This window comes from Mugil cephalus, chromosome 6 (genome assembly GCF_022458985.1).
Source record: "Mugil cephalus isolate CIBA_MC_2020 chromosome 6, CIBA_Mcephalus_1.1, whole genome shotgun sequence".
Classification (NCBI taxonomy): Eukaryota; Metazoa; Chordata; class Actinopteri; order Mugiliformes; family Mugilidae; genus Mugil; species Mugil cephalus.
Genome location: NC_061775.1, coordinates 7987262 through 8008744, shown reverse-complemented (window position 1 = coordinate 8008744; position 21483 = coordinate 7987262). Strand labels below are relative to the sequence as shown.

Genomic DNA, 21483 nt, shown 5'->3' with positions numbered 1-21483 from the left:
TTGGCACTGGTATTGGATAAAACCTTAAAAATAGTCATCCCTAGCATCAACCACTTGAAGATGATGACAGTGAATCAGTGCCCAACGTTTATATAGCAAATTACAAAGTTTAAGATGAGTAAGTCAAGTGAGTCGCAAATATTTCAAGTAAAACTGTGTAAGCTTAGACAACAGTAGTTCACCAGACATACTAACATTTGAAGGTAACATCAGAGCAGACTGTAAAAATGTGTCCATGGCAGGTATATCACTTTCTGGTCACAGTCCAACTTTATGAATGGCCTAAAAACGATCTTTCCTGCTCCCCACTGAGTGTCTATTATGGGCTGAATTTCTTTCGATCTCAGCGTAATGTTGAGCTTTTGAGGATCTCTCAGTCTCCTTCACTTTGTCAGGCAGGTCTTATTGAAGTGATTTGTTGATTGAGAACAGGTGTGGCAGTAATCAGGTGTGACTAGAGAGACTGAACGCAGATGTGATAAACCACAGTTAAGTTACGTGTTAACAGGTGCAAACACTTTTTCCCACGGGGCCATGTAGGTTTTTTACAGTAATTTAAAAATACTGTATTTTGTGTTAACTTGTGTTATCTTTATCTTCTTTTTAAATTTACTTGATGATTTGAAACATTTAGGGGTGACAAACATGCAAAAAAAAACAATCTTTCCTGCTCCCCATTGAGTGTCTATTATATTGGGATAATAAATAGGAATGAAAGGACAACAAGGCTTTAATTTGAACAAAGCTACTGATATTTAGTCCACCTGTTCTCGCCTCAGACCGTAACACTTTTGACCCACTTTGCTCATGCCTACATAAGGCGTTTTCTTCCTTCTCACTTCTATGAACCTCCTCTTCCACTTCCTCTCCATCCGCTCTCTACCTTTCTGTGCAAACAGTATTAAGCGCCGGTCACAGCATTCTCACGCCGCAAACCCACAGCTTAGTGGACCCACGCACGACAAAACCCAAATCTATGGTCGAAGCTCCTGACTCCTACCTTGAAGTCGTTTAGCGAAGCAGTAGACATCAAACAGCTCATCGGGGAACCTACTGCCGTAGTTACGGACTCCAGGTAAGTCCTCACGATCACCATAGCAACCGGGACGAGGCGACTGGATGGGATACCTGCAAAGGAAGCCGAGGGACAGAGACAAAGACAGACGGGATGAGAGGAGACGAGAGACTAAGATTAACACAGCTTAGCCATCAAAAGAAGCAGCCGCAGACACTTGGATGCGAAGGGACGAGCCTTCGTGTTCACACGTATTTGAAATAAGATGAAAAGTCAACTACACGTTTATTTTACGCTGCCCTGAATGCAGTGAGTTTAAACACATCCTACCAAAATATATTTCCAAAAACAAAAAAACACACACAAAACTTTCTCCCATAGATATCCGACCTAAAACTGGTGGTAAAACCAAAGTACACTACAAGCCACAACCACCTCGGGACAATAAATGGAAACCACTTCAATAGATACTCTATCTTGTTTCTTTTAATTATTTGGCCCTCACTGTGGGTTTCACGGCATAATTACCCAACTGTTTCACTTTAAACCGTCTGAAAATGTGTTTAATTCTCTGGCAGCGCAAGAGTGCCACTAACGCTTGAGCCTTTACAGACACGGAGAAAAAGAGGTGGAGGTAGGAAATCAAGGAGAGGTTAAAAGAGTCAGGAATCTCTTCTGTGGCTTGGCATGCCTTTGGGGCTGAGAAAACAGCAATCTATATTTAGGCTCCAACTGAGCAATTATTCCTCAAGAACATCGATTCTAGCAGCACCAGGGCACAAGCAAAGAGCCTGATTAAAAGATTACGCTGGGCATACAGGGGCTTATGAAGTACTTGGAAAAGACACACAAAAGTATACTGTAAAAACAGAGGGCGCACATATTCCTGCACATACTCATCAACCAGCAGTGCTCCACTTATATAGGAACCTGTTTTCATCAGAACATAACAAGAGAACTTAGTCTTGTAGCGTCTTTGGCCTCAGCTGCTTCTTTTCTGCTTGGTGGCTGATGAAACGACGGCTGATGTCTGTATTTTTTCCCCCTAGTATTAATTGGACACTTTCCTCCTGGTTGACGCGCAGTCAGAGCCTCCTGGATTTGGACCAATTAAATAGCTCCCAAGTGATAACAACAGGAGCACGGAACGGAAGGAGAGAAAGAAATAGGGAAGCCGGGCGTGCTGCAGGAAGGTTCCAGAAAAAAAAAAAAAAAAACTGTCAGGAAGACAACAGTCAATATGGCTGCCGAGTGGAGCAACGGTGATTTGAAATTAAAATGTAGATATGGAGATCAATGCTTAGAGGCTGGTAGTGTTAACAGAGGCTTAATGGAAGGTGGCAAGCTGCCTGACAGACAGCTCAGTGGCACAGAATTACTTAAATGAATTTACATTGTGCAAACAGGGAATTAGGTTCAATTATACTGCAGTTTTATGGTCAAACTTAAAGACGATCCAAATGACTGTCCTACTTCATCAACCTGTCTGTCTTTTTTTTTGTTTTTTGACTGAGCATTTGACTTTGTTACAGTGTTTGATCATGAGCTAAACCATCAATAACTTAACGAAAGATTTTATAATGCTTTTTACTTTCAATCCAGAACAGCTAATATCAGCTCCATTGTACCGTGTGTCACAGTCAGGATCTCTAGGTCATACACCAAAGGAATAATCGCACAACGTTTGAAAACATGCATGCTGAAATTTAAAACCATATCTCAGGATGGACCCAAAAGAAAGAAAAAAATATATCAATACACTTATACATATTTATATAGAAGAAAGTAAAAATGTAACATTTCTAACTAGGTATATGAGGAAAATAGTAACACACAGTAATCTGATTACCGCGTTGGAAATGGTAACGTGTTAGATTACTTGTTACTGAAAAATGTTGTCAGATTAGAGTAACCTTCATCACTGTCGATGAATTTCTTTGGATTTCAGCGTAATGTTGAGCTTTTGAGGATCTCTTAGTCTCCTTCACTTTGTCAGGCAGGTCTTATTGAAGTGATTTGTTGATTGAGAACAGGTGTGGCAGTAATCAGGTGTCAGGACTCAGAGGATGAACGAGTTATCAAGTTAAGTTATGTGTTAACAAGGGCAAACATTTTTTCCCACGGGGCCATGTAGGTTTGGATTATTTTCCCTTAACAATCAAAACCTTCATTTAAAAATATTGTATTTTGTGTTTACTCGCGTCATCTTTGTCTTCTTTTTAAATTTACTTGATGATGTGAAACATTTAGGTGTGACAAACATGCAAAAAAAAAGAGAAGAAGTCAGGAAAGGTGCAACCACTGTAAAGTATAGGAAGTAATTCCTTCAAAATAAAAAAAAACCAAAACACATCAGATGAATCATGGCTAGCTGTATTTTATGTGTTGCCGTGGCAACTCTAGCCCGTAGTCTAATTAGTCTTTACCCCTCTCCTTGAGAAATACTAATTTGTTGAAATAGCATCCCTGATGACGCACTTTCCTGCAGCCATGAGGGCTGTAGTAAAGCTGACAGTGTGAAAGGCATTACATTTTGTTCACATTAGTAGCCATAGTGATAGTAAAGAGTGTCCTTTTGAGTGGTGCTTCATCAGCAACGAACCCAAACACCTGCTGCTGCACCTAGCGCTGAAAGCCTCACCGTACAGTCTGGTCGGCCAGCCAGCCAGCGTCACAGTTGTCAAAGCCGTCAGCGAAGGTAGCCTGCAGCTGACCTGGCGTCGCAATGCCCGCTGAGTTCTCCACGCACACCCTCTTGGCATCAGCAAAGGAAAGGGCGTAGCGGTCGTGAGGGGCCCGGTAGTGGAACACAACACCTGGAGCAGGGAGACAAAACATGTGATAACAAGTGGGGAGGCCGCTCCAGAAATTAATCACACGAATTTATGACCTGAAACCTTGAAGCATTAAAACATGAGCGTGTACATGCTCGCAGGCGCATATGCACAAAGCCCTCCAGACACCATCCTCATGTACTGACATTGTTCCACCTGTACTCGACAAAAGTACAACATTCAGGTTCAGCAACCCGTGTACGTGACTCTCATTTGCATCGGTGTCGGCTGGCTTACCATTAGCGGAAAGCAACGTTGCCCTTGGATACGGTGTGTGACAAACGGTGCTGATGTTTATTTAACTGCCTTAACAGTAAACACACTGTGTCAGGACGCTCCAGTCTGCATGCCTCCGCACTCGTGATGGAATGACAATGAAGGCAGACAAAGAGGCAGCGACGCCGCGCTCAAGTAGACGCATGTATTGAAGCGCAGTGACAGAAAAAGAAGGTGAGAGGTAGACAGGAATAGCAAAGAGTCAAGTTAAAAAGATTGGGGGAAGAATGAACTGATGAGGCACAATTCCCAGAGTGGTGAAAGCAGCATATATTCTATTAAATGGGAATGGAAGTGTCCACCCAGCATTCCCCTCACCTCCCACCTCGGCCTGCCATTCACACAGGGCTGTGCCCCTGAGGAGCATCCAGCGACATGAAAGCTAGTGGGCGTCTGGCTACTAATACAGCTCCTTTATCTTCACTGGCTTTGTCTGGGAGGGTGACAGAGATTCCTGTGAGATGGAGGCCCGTGAGGCAATTTGACCATTAGTGCTCCAGGCTTCGGGTGTAGAAAGCAAAAAGGACTGTTTGAGTGTGGCGCACACACACACACACACACACACACACACACACACACAGGACCTTACTCTCCTCCTCCTCAAATGTGGAGCAGAAATCTTCACTGTTTTGTTCCTTTTTTTTTCCCCCTCCTGCTTCTGTCCTTTCTCCTCTGAGTCTAGGGGATTTTGTCCAAACAGAGAGGCTAGCTCGCCGGCTAAAACGCACACCAGAGAGACAAATGGGTTTCCTCTCAGTATGGGGAACCCAGTCCCATTTCACAAGAGGGCTGAATGCCCAATACCTCATCGCTATTTTTACCATCTGCATCCTCACACATCTCCATACACACAGTCTCCAGGGAGATACTGCCCTCACTGTAGCACTGTGGAGGAGTTAGTGTCCCTTGGCTGTTGGCATCGTTGCTTAATACGCCGCAGTGTATTGTTTTAAATTTTACACAGTGGAATAACATTAATTTGCTTAAATCCACAGAGGTACAGAATGGTACGACTGAGCAAATGAGTTTCAGCTTAAGTCAGGAAATGCATTGTATTTAAAGGTATTTAAGTAATAGTGCAAAATTTTGGGAAATATACTCATTTGCTTTCTGGACATAAGAAGTCTGATAGAATAAATACTGGAAACAGGGAAACAGCTACATAAACATAGCTTTAAAACTAACTTTATACAATATTCAAAGGGTCAATGTTAAGTTCTAGTTAAAATGTTGTCGGGCGAAGTTTGTCACCTTTTACACTGATAGACTAGCTATCTCCAGAGTAGCTAAGCAGTCTTGCAATAAGAAAGCAAAGATGTGTTTTTTTAAAACGGTGTCAACAGTGATTGGTACGGAGAAAGTGATGATCCTTCCATGTAAAATACCTCTGTTTTAGATCTGAGTCGACACAATCTTCAAAAACAGAAAAAAAAGATGATTTCCTTTCTCTGTAGTAATGTCAAGGAGCCCTTCTCTTGTGCCTTACACTATCCAATGTTAGTTAATGGTGAGCTGCTATATCTCACCACAGACAATGGCTGACAAATGCAATCAGTGGCACTCTGCTCTAATTGGTGAGACACATCCAGCCAACCGGTCAATATGTGCCAAGAGAAAGGAAGAAGATGGAGACAGGGAAGGAGTGAGGAAGACAGCGAGGAAGAAATTAGGAAAGAGGTGGCAGGAGCGGAAGGACAACCTCACCGAGGCTTAGAAACACACCAGTGACTCAAAGAGAAGAGAAGTGTGGATTAATATGATATTGATATAGCTGCTAATTAACACGTTGAGCACTCGGCAGAATTAGCGCGAGGACGGCTGTGGTCTGCCATGTAGCGTGACTGCCAATTAAGACTAAGCCCTGGAGATGGCTTCTCTTCGCCGGCCACGTAATTGGTTTCTCTGTGAAGGAGTGGTTTTCATGGTGTGTTAATCGATTGGCCAAGAGGGGGAGGATACAGGGTCTCCCGGGCATTGTGACAGGGGTCTCAGTTGCTAAATGGAAGAGCTCCGAAAGAGAAAGATGCGGCACACTGCTTGCAGGGACGGTGTCCTCGCAGATGTGCTGAAACTAGGCATTATTATAGTGGCCTGTACAAACATGCACACCAAAATGTCAACACACACATCTGCATGCCTGCACATATTCACATCTGAGCCGTATGCAAGCATTGGGTGTAGGCTATCTATGTTAAACTTAATGAGAGAAAACAGCCACTGTATCACGCTGTGTCTTGGTAAGATAATAAGGCCACAGGGCTTTTACGGATGCTGTTATGTTAACGCTATCATGGATTTGTGGCAAGCAGCAGACTACAGTATAGTGGCTAAAACATTGTGTAATTCCCCGTAGTCATTATGATAATAGCTTATTATTAAAAATAGTGAGTGACCTGGAAAGAATCTGATGATAGCTCTGCAGCTAAAACACTCTGACACAGTAATTACGGTTCTACAGCAGTGAGCTACCTCAAGGTAGCCTGGTAATTCCGCAAATGCTCCTGCCCTGGATACGGATAATGCTGCAAATGGTTTGGCCATTTAGTTAAGCCACAGAGAGCCATACAAAGCTCCTCTGAGTTACAGTGTTTGACAGAGGCGTGCACTGCTGGGTTCCCGTCTATAGGTTTCATTAGGCTTTTAGCTCAGGAGCAGCACCTGGACGGGCCAGGTCAATGATGTTTAATGTGTTCCAGTTCCCTCACCTTTCCCCCATCACAGTGCACAAGCCTCGCTGCGATGACTATTAGTCCAACGTGAAAAACAGGGTCATTATTATTCATGGTAGCAGTCCTTCGGAGCAATTGTTGAGCTGTACACAGGCATAGAGTTCAGCAGTGATTCAGAGGTTGATACATGAATGAAGCACTGCTACTAGCTATTCGTGTTGCCAGACACTATATTAAAACGGGCTAAGACAGGAAACTGGACGGTTGAGGAGAGTAAATTCTAATAACGCTCAGTGACTGGTTCCCAATCCTAATATTTCCTGACTATTTCCAACTTTCATCTAGTCTAGAAATAGCCAGGCTTTATATGAGAATATGAGTCTGGTGACACTCCATTGTAATTTCACTATGGGACGTGATTTAACCAAAAACAAGAGAAAAAAAAAAAACCTCTGGACCTAATTTGAGCCATTTAGTAATAAGCAAATCCAGCCCCATTGCGCTCAGATGATGTGTACTGTTACTCTTCTGTGCATCACCGCATAAAATCTGCCCAAAAGGTTTTGACTGGCCCAACGGATCTCTGCCAGGGCATAACATAATCAGTTCTCAATGAAGCAACTTCAGACCAACATCCACATAAATATTGTAGACGGGGGAAGACGGGCTGACTTCCAAGCTAGCTTTCAACTATAAGATTTAAACATCTGGTGTTTTTGAGGGTTTAGAATTTGTCTCACTGAAGTCCCACAATTCCCCAAATATGCCGTTAAATAAGTTGCTTACAATTTTCATGAGTTGATGTCAGGACTTTACATATGTTTAGTTCAATAGATGTGAAACCATGGATAGACGTGTGTGCTCTTCTATGGCAAACTGGGTCTTTTTCTGGAATCATTTATTCCACAGTTTGTGCTCCTCTTCTAATGAATATTGTTTTATTTGTTCTACAAAATGAATTGTTAGGCTGTGTGTTGGGGAGGGGGCTGTGGGGTACACGTGGGGTTATTGTATAAAGCACTTTGTGCTACTTTTGTATGAAAAGTGCTTTACAAATAAAGTCTGATCGAGTGACTGATTGACCAAACCTGGTGCAGAAGCGTACAGGGAAAGTCCAGATCTTCTGGTGTGTTTAGCTGTATTTGCCGTTTCACAGGTTAAACTAGAAAATCATTTATTTTACAGCTCCAGAGCTGTGACTGGAAAGCATCCAGACAGCAGGATTTAGTGCTACAACACACTTTGACTTGCATGGTGTGAATTGTTGATGGATTCTCTAGGTCACTCACTGGCAGATTCATTTCAACAATTATCAAATTAACTCATAATTGCAGCTTTTAGTAAAAAAACTGAAGCATATACGCAGATAACTGTGCAAAGTCTGAATTGCTGCCTTAACGAGAAAACATTACCTGTGACCTCCAGGGGAACGGTGTCTTGCTCGTCGTTGATGCCGACCACAACTTCACAGCGGTAAAGACCAGAGTCGCTAGAACGAAGCCCGGTCAAAGCGAGACTGGCGTTGTAGCGGTTCCTATTGTAGCCTGGCAGACTTACACGTCCTTGGAAGGCCTTTTTCACCTGAGAAAAGAGGAGAATGGTAAGAAAAAGATTACAATGGTAGGAAAGAGCTGATACAACACACAACAATGGTGCTCCTTTGCTTTGACGCACCTTGACCACGTTGTCTTTGGCCACCAGGACCGACTGTTCCTTCTGAAGCCCGTCAGAGCCTCTCTGGCCCCAAACCTTGGTCCACTTGATCCGGGGGGGCTCATGGGATGAACCGGCAGTGGGGCGGAGGGTAAAGATGCAAGGGAGCAGGACCGTTTTAGAAAGCTCCTCGCTTATGGTCTGATGGGTCACCTTCCGCATATTCACCACCGTGTCTGCGCTGGTTAAGCCTGAGGAAAAGGGAGGACAGCAGAGGACAGGTCAGGACAGGAGGAATCAATCTACGCTGTCTTGTAAATGTAAGTCGCAGAGAATTATTTCTCAGTACATTAAATGGTTTTAGTTAATTGCTTTTCATAGAGGACAGCATTTGCTCTGTTTCCAGACTCTTTTGTCCCATTAGATTCTCCTGCTTGTGGAATAAAATGTAAAAAAAAAAAAAAAAAAAACAGAAGCTCATTGTGTCTCTCTGATTATTGGCCATTGATCCAGCAGATCATTATGGCGCTACCTGAACAGTGGGAGGCAGGGATGGACTCTAGAGGGAAGATATCAAACATACTTTAATAAACCATGCGTCAAATGTGGGTATGTATTATAGGATCAATAACGAGCACTGCTTTCCAGTTTGAAGCACCAGCACTACTAGCAGCACCTCAGAGATACAAATATTACTTTCATCAAAGCTACAGATGACAAAAAAGGACCAGTATGATTTAAAGATGCAGGAAAAGATATCAGCCAGTTTGTTCAGGAAAATACCGCAGTTTGACGCATTTCCATTTTCTCCTAACCAGGATCAAGCTCATTTTCCACAGGTGCGGTTGTATCATACACATCATATATTATCATTATACTCTAATCCTGTGTAACCTTGCCTGCAAAGACAGAGGTGGCTCATTTACATCAGAGGAAAACAACTCACAAAGAGTAATGCAGCTTATCAGAGCTCTACCTGCTTCTGTTTATCCAGTGTGCGAATGAGGTTGACCTGTAAACCATTGACCCTTATCTGCCTTTTTCTTCTTGCTACCTCCTCAATGACTTTTCCCTTTCTTCTCTCCTCTAAAAGCACTGGGAAAAAAAATATGTCATTGAGACGAGTCTAATTTGACCCAAAGCGTGCGTGCATTTCCAATCACCTAGCCACATTTTAGCCACGCTGTTAGCAGCGATGACGGTCTGCCCGTCGGTGCCCCATTTTGGTCTGGGCTTGAATATTTCAGCAACTATGTGATGGACTGCTTTGAAATTCCCAAAGCTCCAGAGAGGATGCATCAAACCAAAAAATCCTCCCTGACTTTCCCTCTTACATCACCACAAGCTTGACATTTGCGGTTTCAAATGAAATATCTCAACACCTATTTGAAGGGACTGTTAGAAAAATTCAAACAGACATTAATGTCACCCCTGCGGATGAAATGTAATCTCATAGGACACACTCTGAGCTTTGATTCAGCACAACCATCAAATAAAAAAAAAAAAAGAACACTCTTATCGAATACCTAATTTTAAGAAACACGTGCAAAACGAATGCCCTTTCCATCAACCTTATTTTCCCGTGTTTTAATTGACAAATGCTAACACGGTAAACTCAGATGGTGACTATGGTCTGGTAATCTTCAACATGTTAGCATCGACAATACGAACATGTTAGCATGTGCAGAACACCTCAACTGTTAGCCTGCGTTGCTAACATGCCCGGCCTTACTAATGCTTCCTTTAATTTGATAACATTTATTTCTGTCCTTTGATGTAAGTCAGAAATAATATAATTATAAATTTGACCAGGGGGAAGGTTAGCGCTCCATCAGCCACACTGAGGAACAGTCAAGACGAATGAAAAAAGAGAACAATAGGACAAAAATGACAGACTGAAAGAAGGATGCCCAGCGATGACTTGCAGAGGCAGCATGGTGGAGCAAATTAGCCCATTGATTTCTTTCCATTAGTGTCAGTTTCCACTTCACACTTTCTGTTTGTCCTGCTCCGCTCCTATTTGATTGAATGCATGTTAAAGCGCTACACGCTCCAGGGGCGGCCTGTCCTGTCTGTAATTAAATGGCAGATTGGTGGAACAATGTTTTTCCAGCGATCAGACGCACACCGCTGTGCCGGTCGCTCAGCCTCTCCGTCCTTTTCTCTGCTCTGTCATTTTTCTCCCCATCTCCTGCCATTCTCTTCCCTCCACCTCCCCCGCAGCACGACCACCTGCCAACTTTAAGATGAGCATTTCAACTCGGCTCTTTCCTTCACCTGTCTATTTTTTTTGTCTGGAAAAATCTTATTTTTGCTTTATCGTCTGCCTGTGTGAGAAAATAAATCGGTTTACCTTTCACCCATGCTGGGAAAATTCACACCACGATTCGGATTCAACTTTAAATCAGCCACCCTATTTTGACTGCCAATTAAGTTTCCCAACAGGGACGTACAGGTTGTTGTTGTGTTCGGGCGTGCGTGTGCCAGGGATGCACTCAAAAGTGAAAACATCTCATCTATTTCCTGTTCTTGGAACGTCAAAAGCACCCTCCGCTCACATACCGAGGCACACACAGCTCCGACTGCACCATTTTTCAACACTTACTCAATGGTTAATGTGCCTTTGAACACACAGAGAAAAGGTGCCATCACTCACTCCTGCAGACGTTACGCCGTTGCAGTTGCTCAAGCTAAGAGGCTGAGTGCCTCTTGCCTGATAGCTTAATATCAGTCCTCCCATCCCATTTTCCCCTCCCCACAGGCGAACAAACACACATTAATACCCGCTTCTCCCAGTGACATCGTCTTAGACGAGCACCACCGGCTCCCTCGCTAACTGATCTATGACGCGCTGCATGGTACAGCATCAAACAGGATCTGCGCTCTGAAATGGCCCCTCGTTTCGCACTCGAGAGGAGCTCAGGCCGTCGAGCGAGTTGACCCGTGAAGCAAAACGCACGACGCTTTCAAAAGCAGAGGGAACAAAACGAGACAAGAGGAGAGGTGAGGAATAAATCGGTAGAGCAGTGTGGGTCGCGAAACGATGACTACCTTGATCAGGGGAATAACTTTTTTCAGATGTTTTTTTCTTACCATTGAGCAACATTCCCTCAGAGGAACAGTTTAGTAAAATACTCTTATTCCTTTTCTTTTTTTAAAGTTACGTGAGAAAAATCATGCCAGTGCTCAGAAATCTACGGCATGTAAGCAACAGTGCAACTGTTTTCAAGTGGTATTACCGTTTGCCCCGCTGACGCGAAGACCTGATTCCATTCTCCTCAGGGTACCAGCGCGCAGAGAGAAGAAAGACTGCAGAGGTGATGTGGAATAGTCAGGATTTCATGTGCAGCCAAGTAAACGGCTTTGCACAAACAAGTAGCTTTAGTGAGGGGCAACGGGACGGAGAGGACTGACTAGTGTCCTCTTGAATCCCTGCCCCTCCGTGCTGGTATGCTTGTTTTGCTGCGTGTAGTACTGATCTAGTAATATTAATGTCAGCTGAATGTCTGTTTTGAACTGTCTCAAGTCCCTGAGCTCTTTCCGTGCAGTTAAAGCCCATGAGGTGTTCACTGTTGTGTTTTTTTTTTGCGGTTCTTATCATTCTTCCTCTTTGCCTTCCTCTTTGTCTCCTTTGCCTCCTCCGACAGCACGGCTCCTTCTTTTGCTGAGTACAGTTTGCACAGTTGTTGTTGCACCATCCACGTGGGGGGAAAAGCTACAGATACCTTCCGGGGAAGCATTTCCTTTGTGCTGCAGACCGAGCCTGCACTTTCCTTAGAGATATCGCACCACTTGGCAGACAGAGCTGCGGAGTGAAAGCAAGGCTTATAAGGAACCAATCTAAATGTCAGTGGTGTCATCATTCTATGGCTGTAGCATTGTGCAATAAAAATGCACTTCATACCAAGTTAAAGATTGGCGATTTCCGCTTTGATGACAGCAGCACTCGAGCCGCACAGGCAGCAAATGCTTGTTTAAACCTAAACGGCTTTCTCGGTGTTCAGCTGAGCCTTAAGGGTTCAGATGGGTTGAGGCTGAGGACTGTGGAGGAAAGTCCATGACAGTCAGAAGTCATTCTTTGTTGGTGTTTGAGCTTGTTGTTGTGCTGCAGTGTGAATCCCTCTCCACACAGATACAAACCATAAGTCTGTAGCATGTCTCTGAAAAATGGAGTGAGAGTTCTCTTTGATGATTGTGGAGTTGTTCACCTCAGCAGCAGGTAAAATAATATAGGATGCGTAATAATAGACTTTTTACTGCGCCCGATGCTGTTATTCAGTTTAATCTGTTTTTTAACCTTTCAAATATATATATATGTATATATTATAAATTTTTTATATTTTCCATATTTTCAGTATTTAATATTTTTAACTTTCTCTTGTAAACCTTGCACTATTTTTTGTACTTGTGTTTTTGCACTGAAAAGGAGAAGCTCTGACAATAAAATGCATTCTACATAAGAACCAGACTTTGCCACCTTACGCCCACCCTTCTGTTACTGCCACAAGTCTTTAAATTGCATTTATCCAAAAAAAAAGGACTTACTGTAAGCAGCTGCTACATCGTAACCCACCCCAAGAGTCTGGCTTGGTTTCCCTTACGAGAAGTGATTCTGAGGTGCTAATCAACTCCAGAGATCAACACTAAAGAGTTTTCTTTTCACAGGACTTTTTTCTGATTAGAATCTCTGTGTATCGGTGACAAAATTGTGTTTTTTATTTTTTTTTTATTTTATCTCTCCCTGAACAAAGCTTGACGTATTGATCTTCTGATGCTGCCGTAACTTTTGGTCCGCCCGATCGTGCTTTGTGATAGGAACCTTCAGTCTAGCTGAGAACCCTCCTCTTTGCTTGGGCAAACTATTGGACTTCCGACACTTTCACTTCGCCCTGCTCCCACTAACGCGCCACTACTTAGTAATCAATGCTGGAAACTTGGATTGCAAAGGCAGCAAGTTCATTTAACTGGTCAAGATCTTGCAAAGAATCTGTTTTTTGTTCGTTTTTTTTATTTTTCATTCTGTTAACAAAATACTAAAACACTCAAGAAAGCGAGGCGCACAGCTTTGCTGACCACAAACAAGTCTGTTGACCACAAAGTAGTTTGCGGGCAGCGAGGGCAGCGGAGTTACAGGAGTAGGTGTGCAGGAAAAATGGAATCAGTTTTGAAATGAGTTTTTACTTGATGGTGGCAGCGGCCTACTTTCCCCTGACATCGACGCTATGTGAAAGCTAAACGAGAAGCGTTGGATCAAGAGTTACACGGTGTGGGATCGCGAGGAGGCAAGCGCAGGAAATTACATAAACAAAGAAACGGAAGCGAAAAAAGCTGGAGGTAGGTGTAACGGGGAAATTGCGGTGATGTGATGTGGAAGAGGAGCTGAGGGGATAAGATGGGAAAAAAAAGTATAGATGCACAGTTGTGATTTCACAGGTGTGTAACGCTTGACATAGTGACACATCCACGCTCACACATACAGTACACACACGCGCACAAACCCATTCAAAAAACAATTCTTTCAGAGGATGCTATCAGATTCAACTCCCTGCTGTCACTCTCTTTGCTTTATCCCCCTCGAGGATGTGGCACTCATATTTGTTTACCACACGCACGCACGTACCCCTCCATCTCCGGGCACACAAACACACACACAGACTGATAGCTGATAGGGTAAAGCGCCGTCCCAAGACAATCAAACTGCAATTTCTGAACCACCTTGCACAGAGCTTCCTTGGAACAAAAACAGGAAAATTTATTCTCCAGCAAAGAGGCATCAATAACGTTTAATCTGCTCACCAGTTTCTTGCCAGGTTCCACCTGGATAAGCACCATTTGGGTAACATTACGCCACTTACGCTGCCAACAGCAAGACAATACCTCAGATGAAGCCAACCAAGCTTCACACTCACAATCTCATTGACTTTCCCCGTCCCCCGTCTCACTCTTCCTGTCCACTTTATTTGGACAAATGCTTTATGGTTTTGCTGCCGGTGCTGCAGTTCACACCAAGAAAATCAATTGCAAATTCTCTTCTTGAGGGAGACACCGTGAAAATTAAAACAACGGCAATACGGCGCTCCGTCGTAATGAAGTCACTGCTAAGTCCAATCTGCATTTAGATGGAAATGTTGTGGCAAGGATAACCCCTGATGGACCGTCCGTCGTTTGCTTTCTCTGTCCTTGTTTCATATTTCTATTTGTCGTGTTTTTTGTCTAAAACTGGTCTCACCCGTCCGTCCGGGTGAGTGTCGATGCAAAGCAGGAAAGTGCTGAGAAACAGCGTAAGTGTTCAATAAACACTCACCAGATTGTAAAATCCTACAGGCTACGGTGGACTTTTTAAAATGTTAACAGGTGTTCTTGTATCGACCCCGTCCTGTTTGTCTGTGTGGGGCTGTTCTAACGCTGAGAAGGGCAGGGCGTGAGAGGACACATCCTCCACCTCCTTCCTCCACCTCCACTTCCTACAGCTTGCAGACAGAGCGGAGATTTTCTTATTTTCTTTCCACCGGTTCACAGTGGCATGTACGTGATCATCACCGTTGGCCCATCTGTCTTCCCTTTAGAGGTGCTCTCGAATTATTAAACACAGTCGGAGAGCCTTTATGTGGCTGGCACCGACACAGGGTGGGCGGTAATGGCATTTTCACTATAATAGGAACACAATTGTGAACATCATTCCTTGTTCTCTCCCCCCCTTTCTTATCCTTTCTCCCTTTCTTTTAGTCTTTGTTTCGGAGATGCCTCCAATAGGTTTTCCGCGGATAGAGGCTGCTTTGTCTTCAATTTGCCCGCATCAAAGTTGTCAGCCTGCCAGTCAAGAGCTACCGCGACTGATCGAGTGCGTCTCGTCACCACTCCACTCCCGCTGCCTGCGTGTCAGCTGATTATGTGTTTGCGCAAGTGTGTGTTTGCGCACGAGTGTGTGTGGGTCATAAATCATGACGGATGAGCTGTCTGACAGAGGCTTGCTGCTATTAGCTGATCACTGTGTTAAGAAATGACAGCTGATAAACACAAACAACGGGACTGCAGGAGGCTGGGCTCAGCGTTGGGCACTGATAAAAATGTTCGTATTTTTGCATTTATACAAACTTGGTGTCCATGTTCATGGAAAGAAAGTGCTGTATTAAGTTGGTGCTAATGCAAACGTGACGCCTCCCGCTGCAGTGCCAGAGTAGACGCATTTAGCTGGTAAACACGATTTGATTATGAAGGGAGCTTAGCACTTAGCAAATTATACCTACAAGACAACGGTTGCAGCAGATGAGTTTGAAACAATGCTGGGAAAAATGGAACAAGACCGTACAGCCAGTGTGAGCTGTCGCATGAAGAGCTGCGGGCGACAGGCTGCTCACCTCCAAACTCTCAGCAAGGTAACCGGCTCCTTTCGCTGTGCCCTGCTGCTCACACACTCACACCATGTGCAGCGTAATATCAGATCATGGTTGCCTCAAAGAAAGGCGGGAAAAGGCCGATTATTGCTTGATGTCTTCATCAGGACAATAGTTTGTTCTCTGACGTTTGTGTAAAAGCACATTTGCCGTTAGCACCTACTACACAACGTTGTCACCAGATCAATAAGGACACACTCATGAAACTGATTAACATGGATTGGTGAAAAAAGTCGTCCAATACATTCTGAGAAGGTTTATTTTTTGGAGAGAACTGTAGTCGTTCTCTCTTTTGTACTCTTTTGCTGCACCATCAGTTAAAAGCCCTTCAATTATAAACCGCAAGAGGACCAATGAATACCCTTTAGACTATTCTTAAAATGAATATCAAAGCCTTTTTTTCCAGTTTCACTAAGTACTATTATCATTTAAGAAAAAACACACACAAAGTATTGTCCGTGGAATATATGTAATGCGTATTTAAGGAGAACTTTAATGATGCTGATGAGGACTATTATGTATAGTTGGGTATATTAATAAACACAAATGCATTTCCAATTTAAATCTACAGAGTGATTTTCAAATGCCTGTTAAGTTGAAACAATGAAGTTAAAGGAGAAATACTGGTCTCTTATGGGGTGAAGCATAAAATATAGAAATATGTCAAAACTGCACATTAGCACAGTGACGTCGGACTAAATATACTTTAGTAGTAGTGCGTTCCACTAGTGCTGCCTTGTAAACATATACGCAACTGGAGAGTACTACAACCAGTCAGAGCACTTTGTTTCAAACTAATTCAACTCCACTACGCTGTGATGATGTCTATGACTACACCAGAGTATCTCAGGAGGTAGAGCAGTTATCCAACAACTGAAAGATTGGTGGTTCAATTCCACCCTATCCACTTTGCTCCCAGTGTGTGTCCACTGGTATATTGTTGCGAGGGAGTGATGTTTGGTGGGCAACCACGTTAAAAACCGATGCATTACTATTATTATTGTTAAAGCTTTCCAGCAACCATTCATCGTCCGAATTTTACAATTTTGCCAGTTTATTCGAATCAGAATCAGCGAAAGACAAAATGGAGTTCTCATTGCTGTAGCATGAACACATCTACAGAAAAAGGGTAAAGTGAAAGTTTTTCAAACAAGTGGAAAGAAGGTTTTTTATTTTTTTTTATCTTCTCATGTGAATAAAACATCATTCCATCTCAAGGACAGTGGTGGCAAGTGTGGGTTCGTTTTTTGTTTGAGTGTATCTCCTGACAAAACCGCTCGCTTGTCTTTGCTTTGTGATTCTCTTTCTGCGGGATGTGGAGAAATGCATCCTTTTAACAAGACCTTGGACGACGCGCAAAGACAAGCGGAGAAAGTCGGGGGACACTGGAAAAAACAAAAAAAAAAACAAAACAAATGAAATGAAATGAAAAGTGTGGTAGCTGCTCTCAAACACTGACACGCCATCTTTCAGGAGGAGACACAATAAAGAGGCTGATGCTGATCCTGCCCTGGCCTAACCCAGAACTGATAACCATGGCAACACATGCACAAATACAAAAAGGAGGGAAGAAGATTATGATCAGGGCAGAAAACACACACACACTCATTTAACTGCATGCTTTGGGGGTGGCCTCTTCAAAGGGCTGATCTGAGGCTACTGTACAATGTAAATTGAATGAGCGGAGACTGGTTTCCTCCTTGTATCTCCACTATGTTTGATCACTGGTCTGTGTTTCACTGCAGTGCAGCCGCCTTCCCCCTTCAGAAGGCACACAAAGTCTCAAATGTGCAAAGACACAAAGTTAGACACACAGTCAGATGTACACACGAGCCATTCAAGACAAGTTTCAGTTTGTGCATGTGTGTGTGTGTGTGCGTGCGTTCACGCTGCCTGTCTAAGCACAGCAGGTCTGCCAGGCGGACGTCACGCAGGGTTTGGAAATAATGTCTCCATGCTGACATTCTCTCGCATGAGATCTTCTCCCCAAAAACACCCCTCCAACTCCCCCCTGCCTCCTCCTTCCAGCCTCCTTCACAAGGGTCCTCCTCTCAGCTCTTTTTCCACAGTGCTCTATTTATTTCTTCTCCATCCGTTGCTGTACTTCGTCGTCTTTCTCTATATTTCCCCTGCTTTTCTTTTTCCTAGGCTCATTTCTTTCTCATCTCCTCCTCCTTTTTTTTACGGCCCAGCTCTCTCTTAAATAAATCTTTATATGCTACAATGAAAGCTACAGTTGACTGAAACAAAACAGAGTCCACAAAAACACAAAAGAAGATGACAAAAACCGCTTGTGTCACCAAATAAAAATGTTGTTTATTGGAAAAACAGATGAGTGCACAAATGTGCTACTTCTCGATTATGCACTACACAAGCAGACATGTGTAGTCATGGCTTGTGTCCTCTTGGTTGACAACATGTCCTTTTAGGTGCTTGACATGTTAGATTAATAAGCAGCATCCAGACTGACATGAGTAGATGAAATTTGCTTGAAACTAACATCATGATAAATGTACAGAGATGACAGGACAAAAAGGAGAACGACTGAGACAAATAACAGAAAGAACTGATGACCGAGGAGAGGTCTGAGCTGAACATAATACGTCTACACTACCAAATGTAACATTGAACAGTCCAGTGGTCAGAATAGCACAAACCACAGGAGGAGACCTATTTTTCTAACCTTGCAACAGAGATTAATCATCTGATGATGAATCTAGAAGTAAAGATAAATCAAAGGCAGTTGAGTTTTCTTGAAGACATTTCACCACTCACCCATCTGAGTTTAGAGGCTTTTGTTCATTGTGATCTCATGGACTTCTGAAACATCATCATTCAGTGCCCAAGTACTGATCCAATTCAAAGAACACATCTGACTCAGTGCATTGGAAGTGAACTTGTGTGGACTTTGGGCAGCCAGATTTCCCACAATGTATTTCATGGGCGTCATGAAATTTCACGGTGCTAAATTTAAAGCTGAACTTGTCAAGTCCAAACTACCAAGAACGCACATCAGTTTGTGTATTTATTATAGACCCCTTCATGGCTACGTCACTGTGCCATGAAATGGTGACTGAAATTATGTTATTATATAACTTATTTAGTTGATTCTTGTTACATGTTAATGCTAACGCTAACTGCTAGGTAACGCAATGTCAGCTGTGTGTTTCAGGTGTGTCCAAGCAGAAGTTGCATTTACTACTTTACCCTACTACACAGTGGTTCCACTTACTTCTTGTAATATCCTTGTAGGAGAGGCTTCACTTGACAAAGACAGACTAGACTATGTCCCCTCTGTGTCCTCCTTTGGTCAAATCGTCCATCCAGTGAGTGAGAGTGTAGGGGTCGGTGAATGTTGTCCCATCAGTCAGAGTCAACTTTTTAAAATAACATTCACGGTCTCGGGGAGTGAGTGTATTAGAATATTCTCTAAAATATACATTTTCCTCATCTATTCTTGCCAAAACAGTCAATTGAAATATGCTAACCACCGTTTACAGGCTGTAGTGTTTGAGATGTGTTGCATCCAGTTAAGCCCCGCCCCTGAAAACATCACATTGTTTACAAACAGAGAAGGGGTCTATTGATAAAGGCATCAGTTTTTCCTAAGAACATCTGTTGTGGTGTACACTCAACCTTCACATGGAAGGTTTGTTCCTAATAAGGGCCATTCAACTTTTTCTAACATGCAGTAGTGAGTAGGCTAAGAAAAATCAGACATACTGCAGCAACTTCCCTTGCATGGTTTGTGGATTCAGACGCTTGCATTTCACCCATCTAAAACCACGGGCCTGTTCAGATCTTGAATTAAGATCCGGACCAGAGTATCCGATCACATAAAACAGATGAGAACATCTCCAGGATGCAGCAAGATCGCATTTGAGAGATCCAGTCTTTTCCCATATTGGGAGGTGGTCTGGGTCACATGTGTCTGCATTCCTCTGGTGTGTAACAACCCGTTAATAGCCAGAACCTCTCCAGGCTCAAGGTGTAAATGTGGGTGAAACTTTGCAAAAACAACATTAAAACTTGGGTTTTCTTGAAGACACTTCATCCAAGTGGCTTCTTCAGTTCTACATAACCAGAGGGGAACATGTGTAGGTGGTGCATACTTGAAACCCCCATAAATAGGGTCTGTTAATTACCAGACCCTGTAATTGGGGGAATTTGTTTTGATCCTGTTTCTTTCCTCTAATGAGCGGTACTCTAACGACCCATTAATGGGCAGAAACTCCCGACCAGCCCACCAGCCATTTAGGACTGAACGAGTCACTTAGATGAGTAACGAAGTGTCTCAACAAGAAAACTCAACAAGTCCAGTTGACTTTATTTTAGATATGCCGTGACTGGGATGACTGAGAATATTCGCAGAGATTTGGGGACGTAACACTGTGCTGTATAAATGTCTTTGGTCTTTACCAGACCTTAATAATTTCTAGCCTGGTTTCAGGGGGGCATCACACACACATGTTCCTAATTAAAAATTAAACTCCCCACCAGTCATTTATAACTCAACGATCAACCTGGATGAGTGGTGAAACGTCTTTGAAACCTGTCGTTTTAGACACATTGTGACCTGGATAAATAAAAATCCTGATCTTCATCGGATAATAAAAAATGTCCTGACAAAAAATTGTTTTGCTTTTTAACTAAAACACATGCATGTTTTAGTGTGTTCTTTCATGTTTTCCCCCCGCACCTACTGCACGCTGCGATCATCCCACAAATCCTTTCTGACCTGGAGATCCTTCCCCTGTCTCTTCCTCCTATTTTGGCGACAGATATTAACCCTCTCACTGCAGCTCTCTCTCTCCCTGTCTGAGCTGACTCTAACCAGGCCATGTCAGGCTTCACAGGATCTCCCCCGAGGCTTCAGCTGTGACTAATTTTGCACCTTCTGAAGCATAATGATACGTTTATCTCGTGTGGCATGCAGCCAACATTTTAAAATTCATGAACGCATGTAGTCACGCACGGCCCAGGTTGTGCAAAAGTGCAGGCATGCTCCCCATCAACACACCATCACACAAATGTGCAAAAAGCTTCACCCCCAATCCGTTCTCCTCCCCCACGTCCCACCCTCTTTCCAATTCTGGGCTGTCAAGCAAAGTGTCACGGGGTGAGCTTTAGTGACAACCCTCCCCAGTAGTCCTCCATCTCCCATTGACTATTTCCAGAGTCACTCAGCTGGAAAAAAGCACAAAATACAAGAAGGGAGGAGGCGCTAATGCCCCCACGAACTAAACTCTTCCAAAACAGAAGCAGGGAGTGTCTACTCACATGACACATATGAATGCATTACCAGGCTCCTCTGAGATGCGTTGTGTGTGTGTGTGTGTGTGTGTGTGTGTGTGTGTGTGTGTGTGTGTGTTACGCTGCTCTGTAAGTTGGCTGCATCTACCTGGCAGATGTAACCTGAGGCTTTTCACACACACACACATAGAAAAACACAGCAGTGTTGGCTGCATTTTCATCATCTCTCTGCCCGCGAGTCGGAACCCTGAGTCACAGAAAGGCCTCAATGCCGGGTCGATGGATCTTTTTATTGTATTTATTTTTTTTCACCTCCACAGAAGGCAAAAACAATACAGCGTGGAGGAGAGGAGCAGACGGCGGGGGAGGCCACCAAGAGCATTGAGGGG

General features: G+C 43.4%; 1 protein-coding gene across 1 annotated transcript in view; it reads right to left on the bottom strand.

Moving 5' to 3' along the window:
- Positions 1-21483, bottom strand: part of ncanb (neurocan b) — a 142149-nt gene that overhangs the window by 87366 nt on the left and 33300 nt on the right. The window contains exons 3-6 of the mRNA XM_047587719.1: positions 8469-8698; positions 8207-8375; positions 3657-3831; positions 1001-1128 (exon numbers count right to left, since the gene is read on the bottom strand). Coding sequence (XP_047443675.1) covers positions 1001-1128; positions 3657-3831; positions 8207-8375; positions 8469-8698 — 702 coding nt within the window. The remainder of the gene's footprint in view (positions 1-1000; positions 1129-3656; positions 3832-8206; positions 8376-8468; positions 8699-21483) is intronic.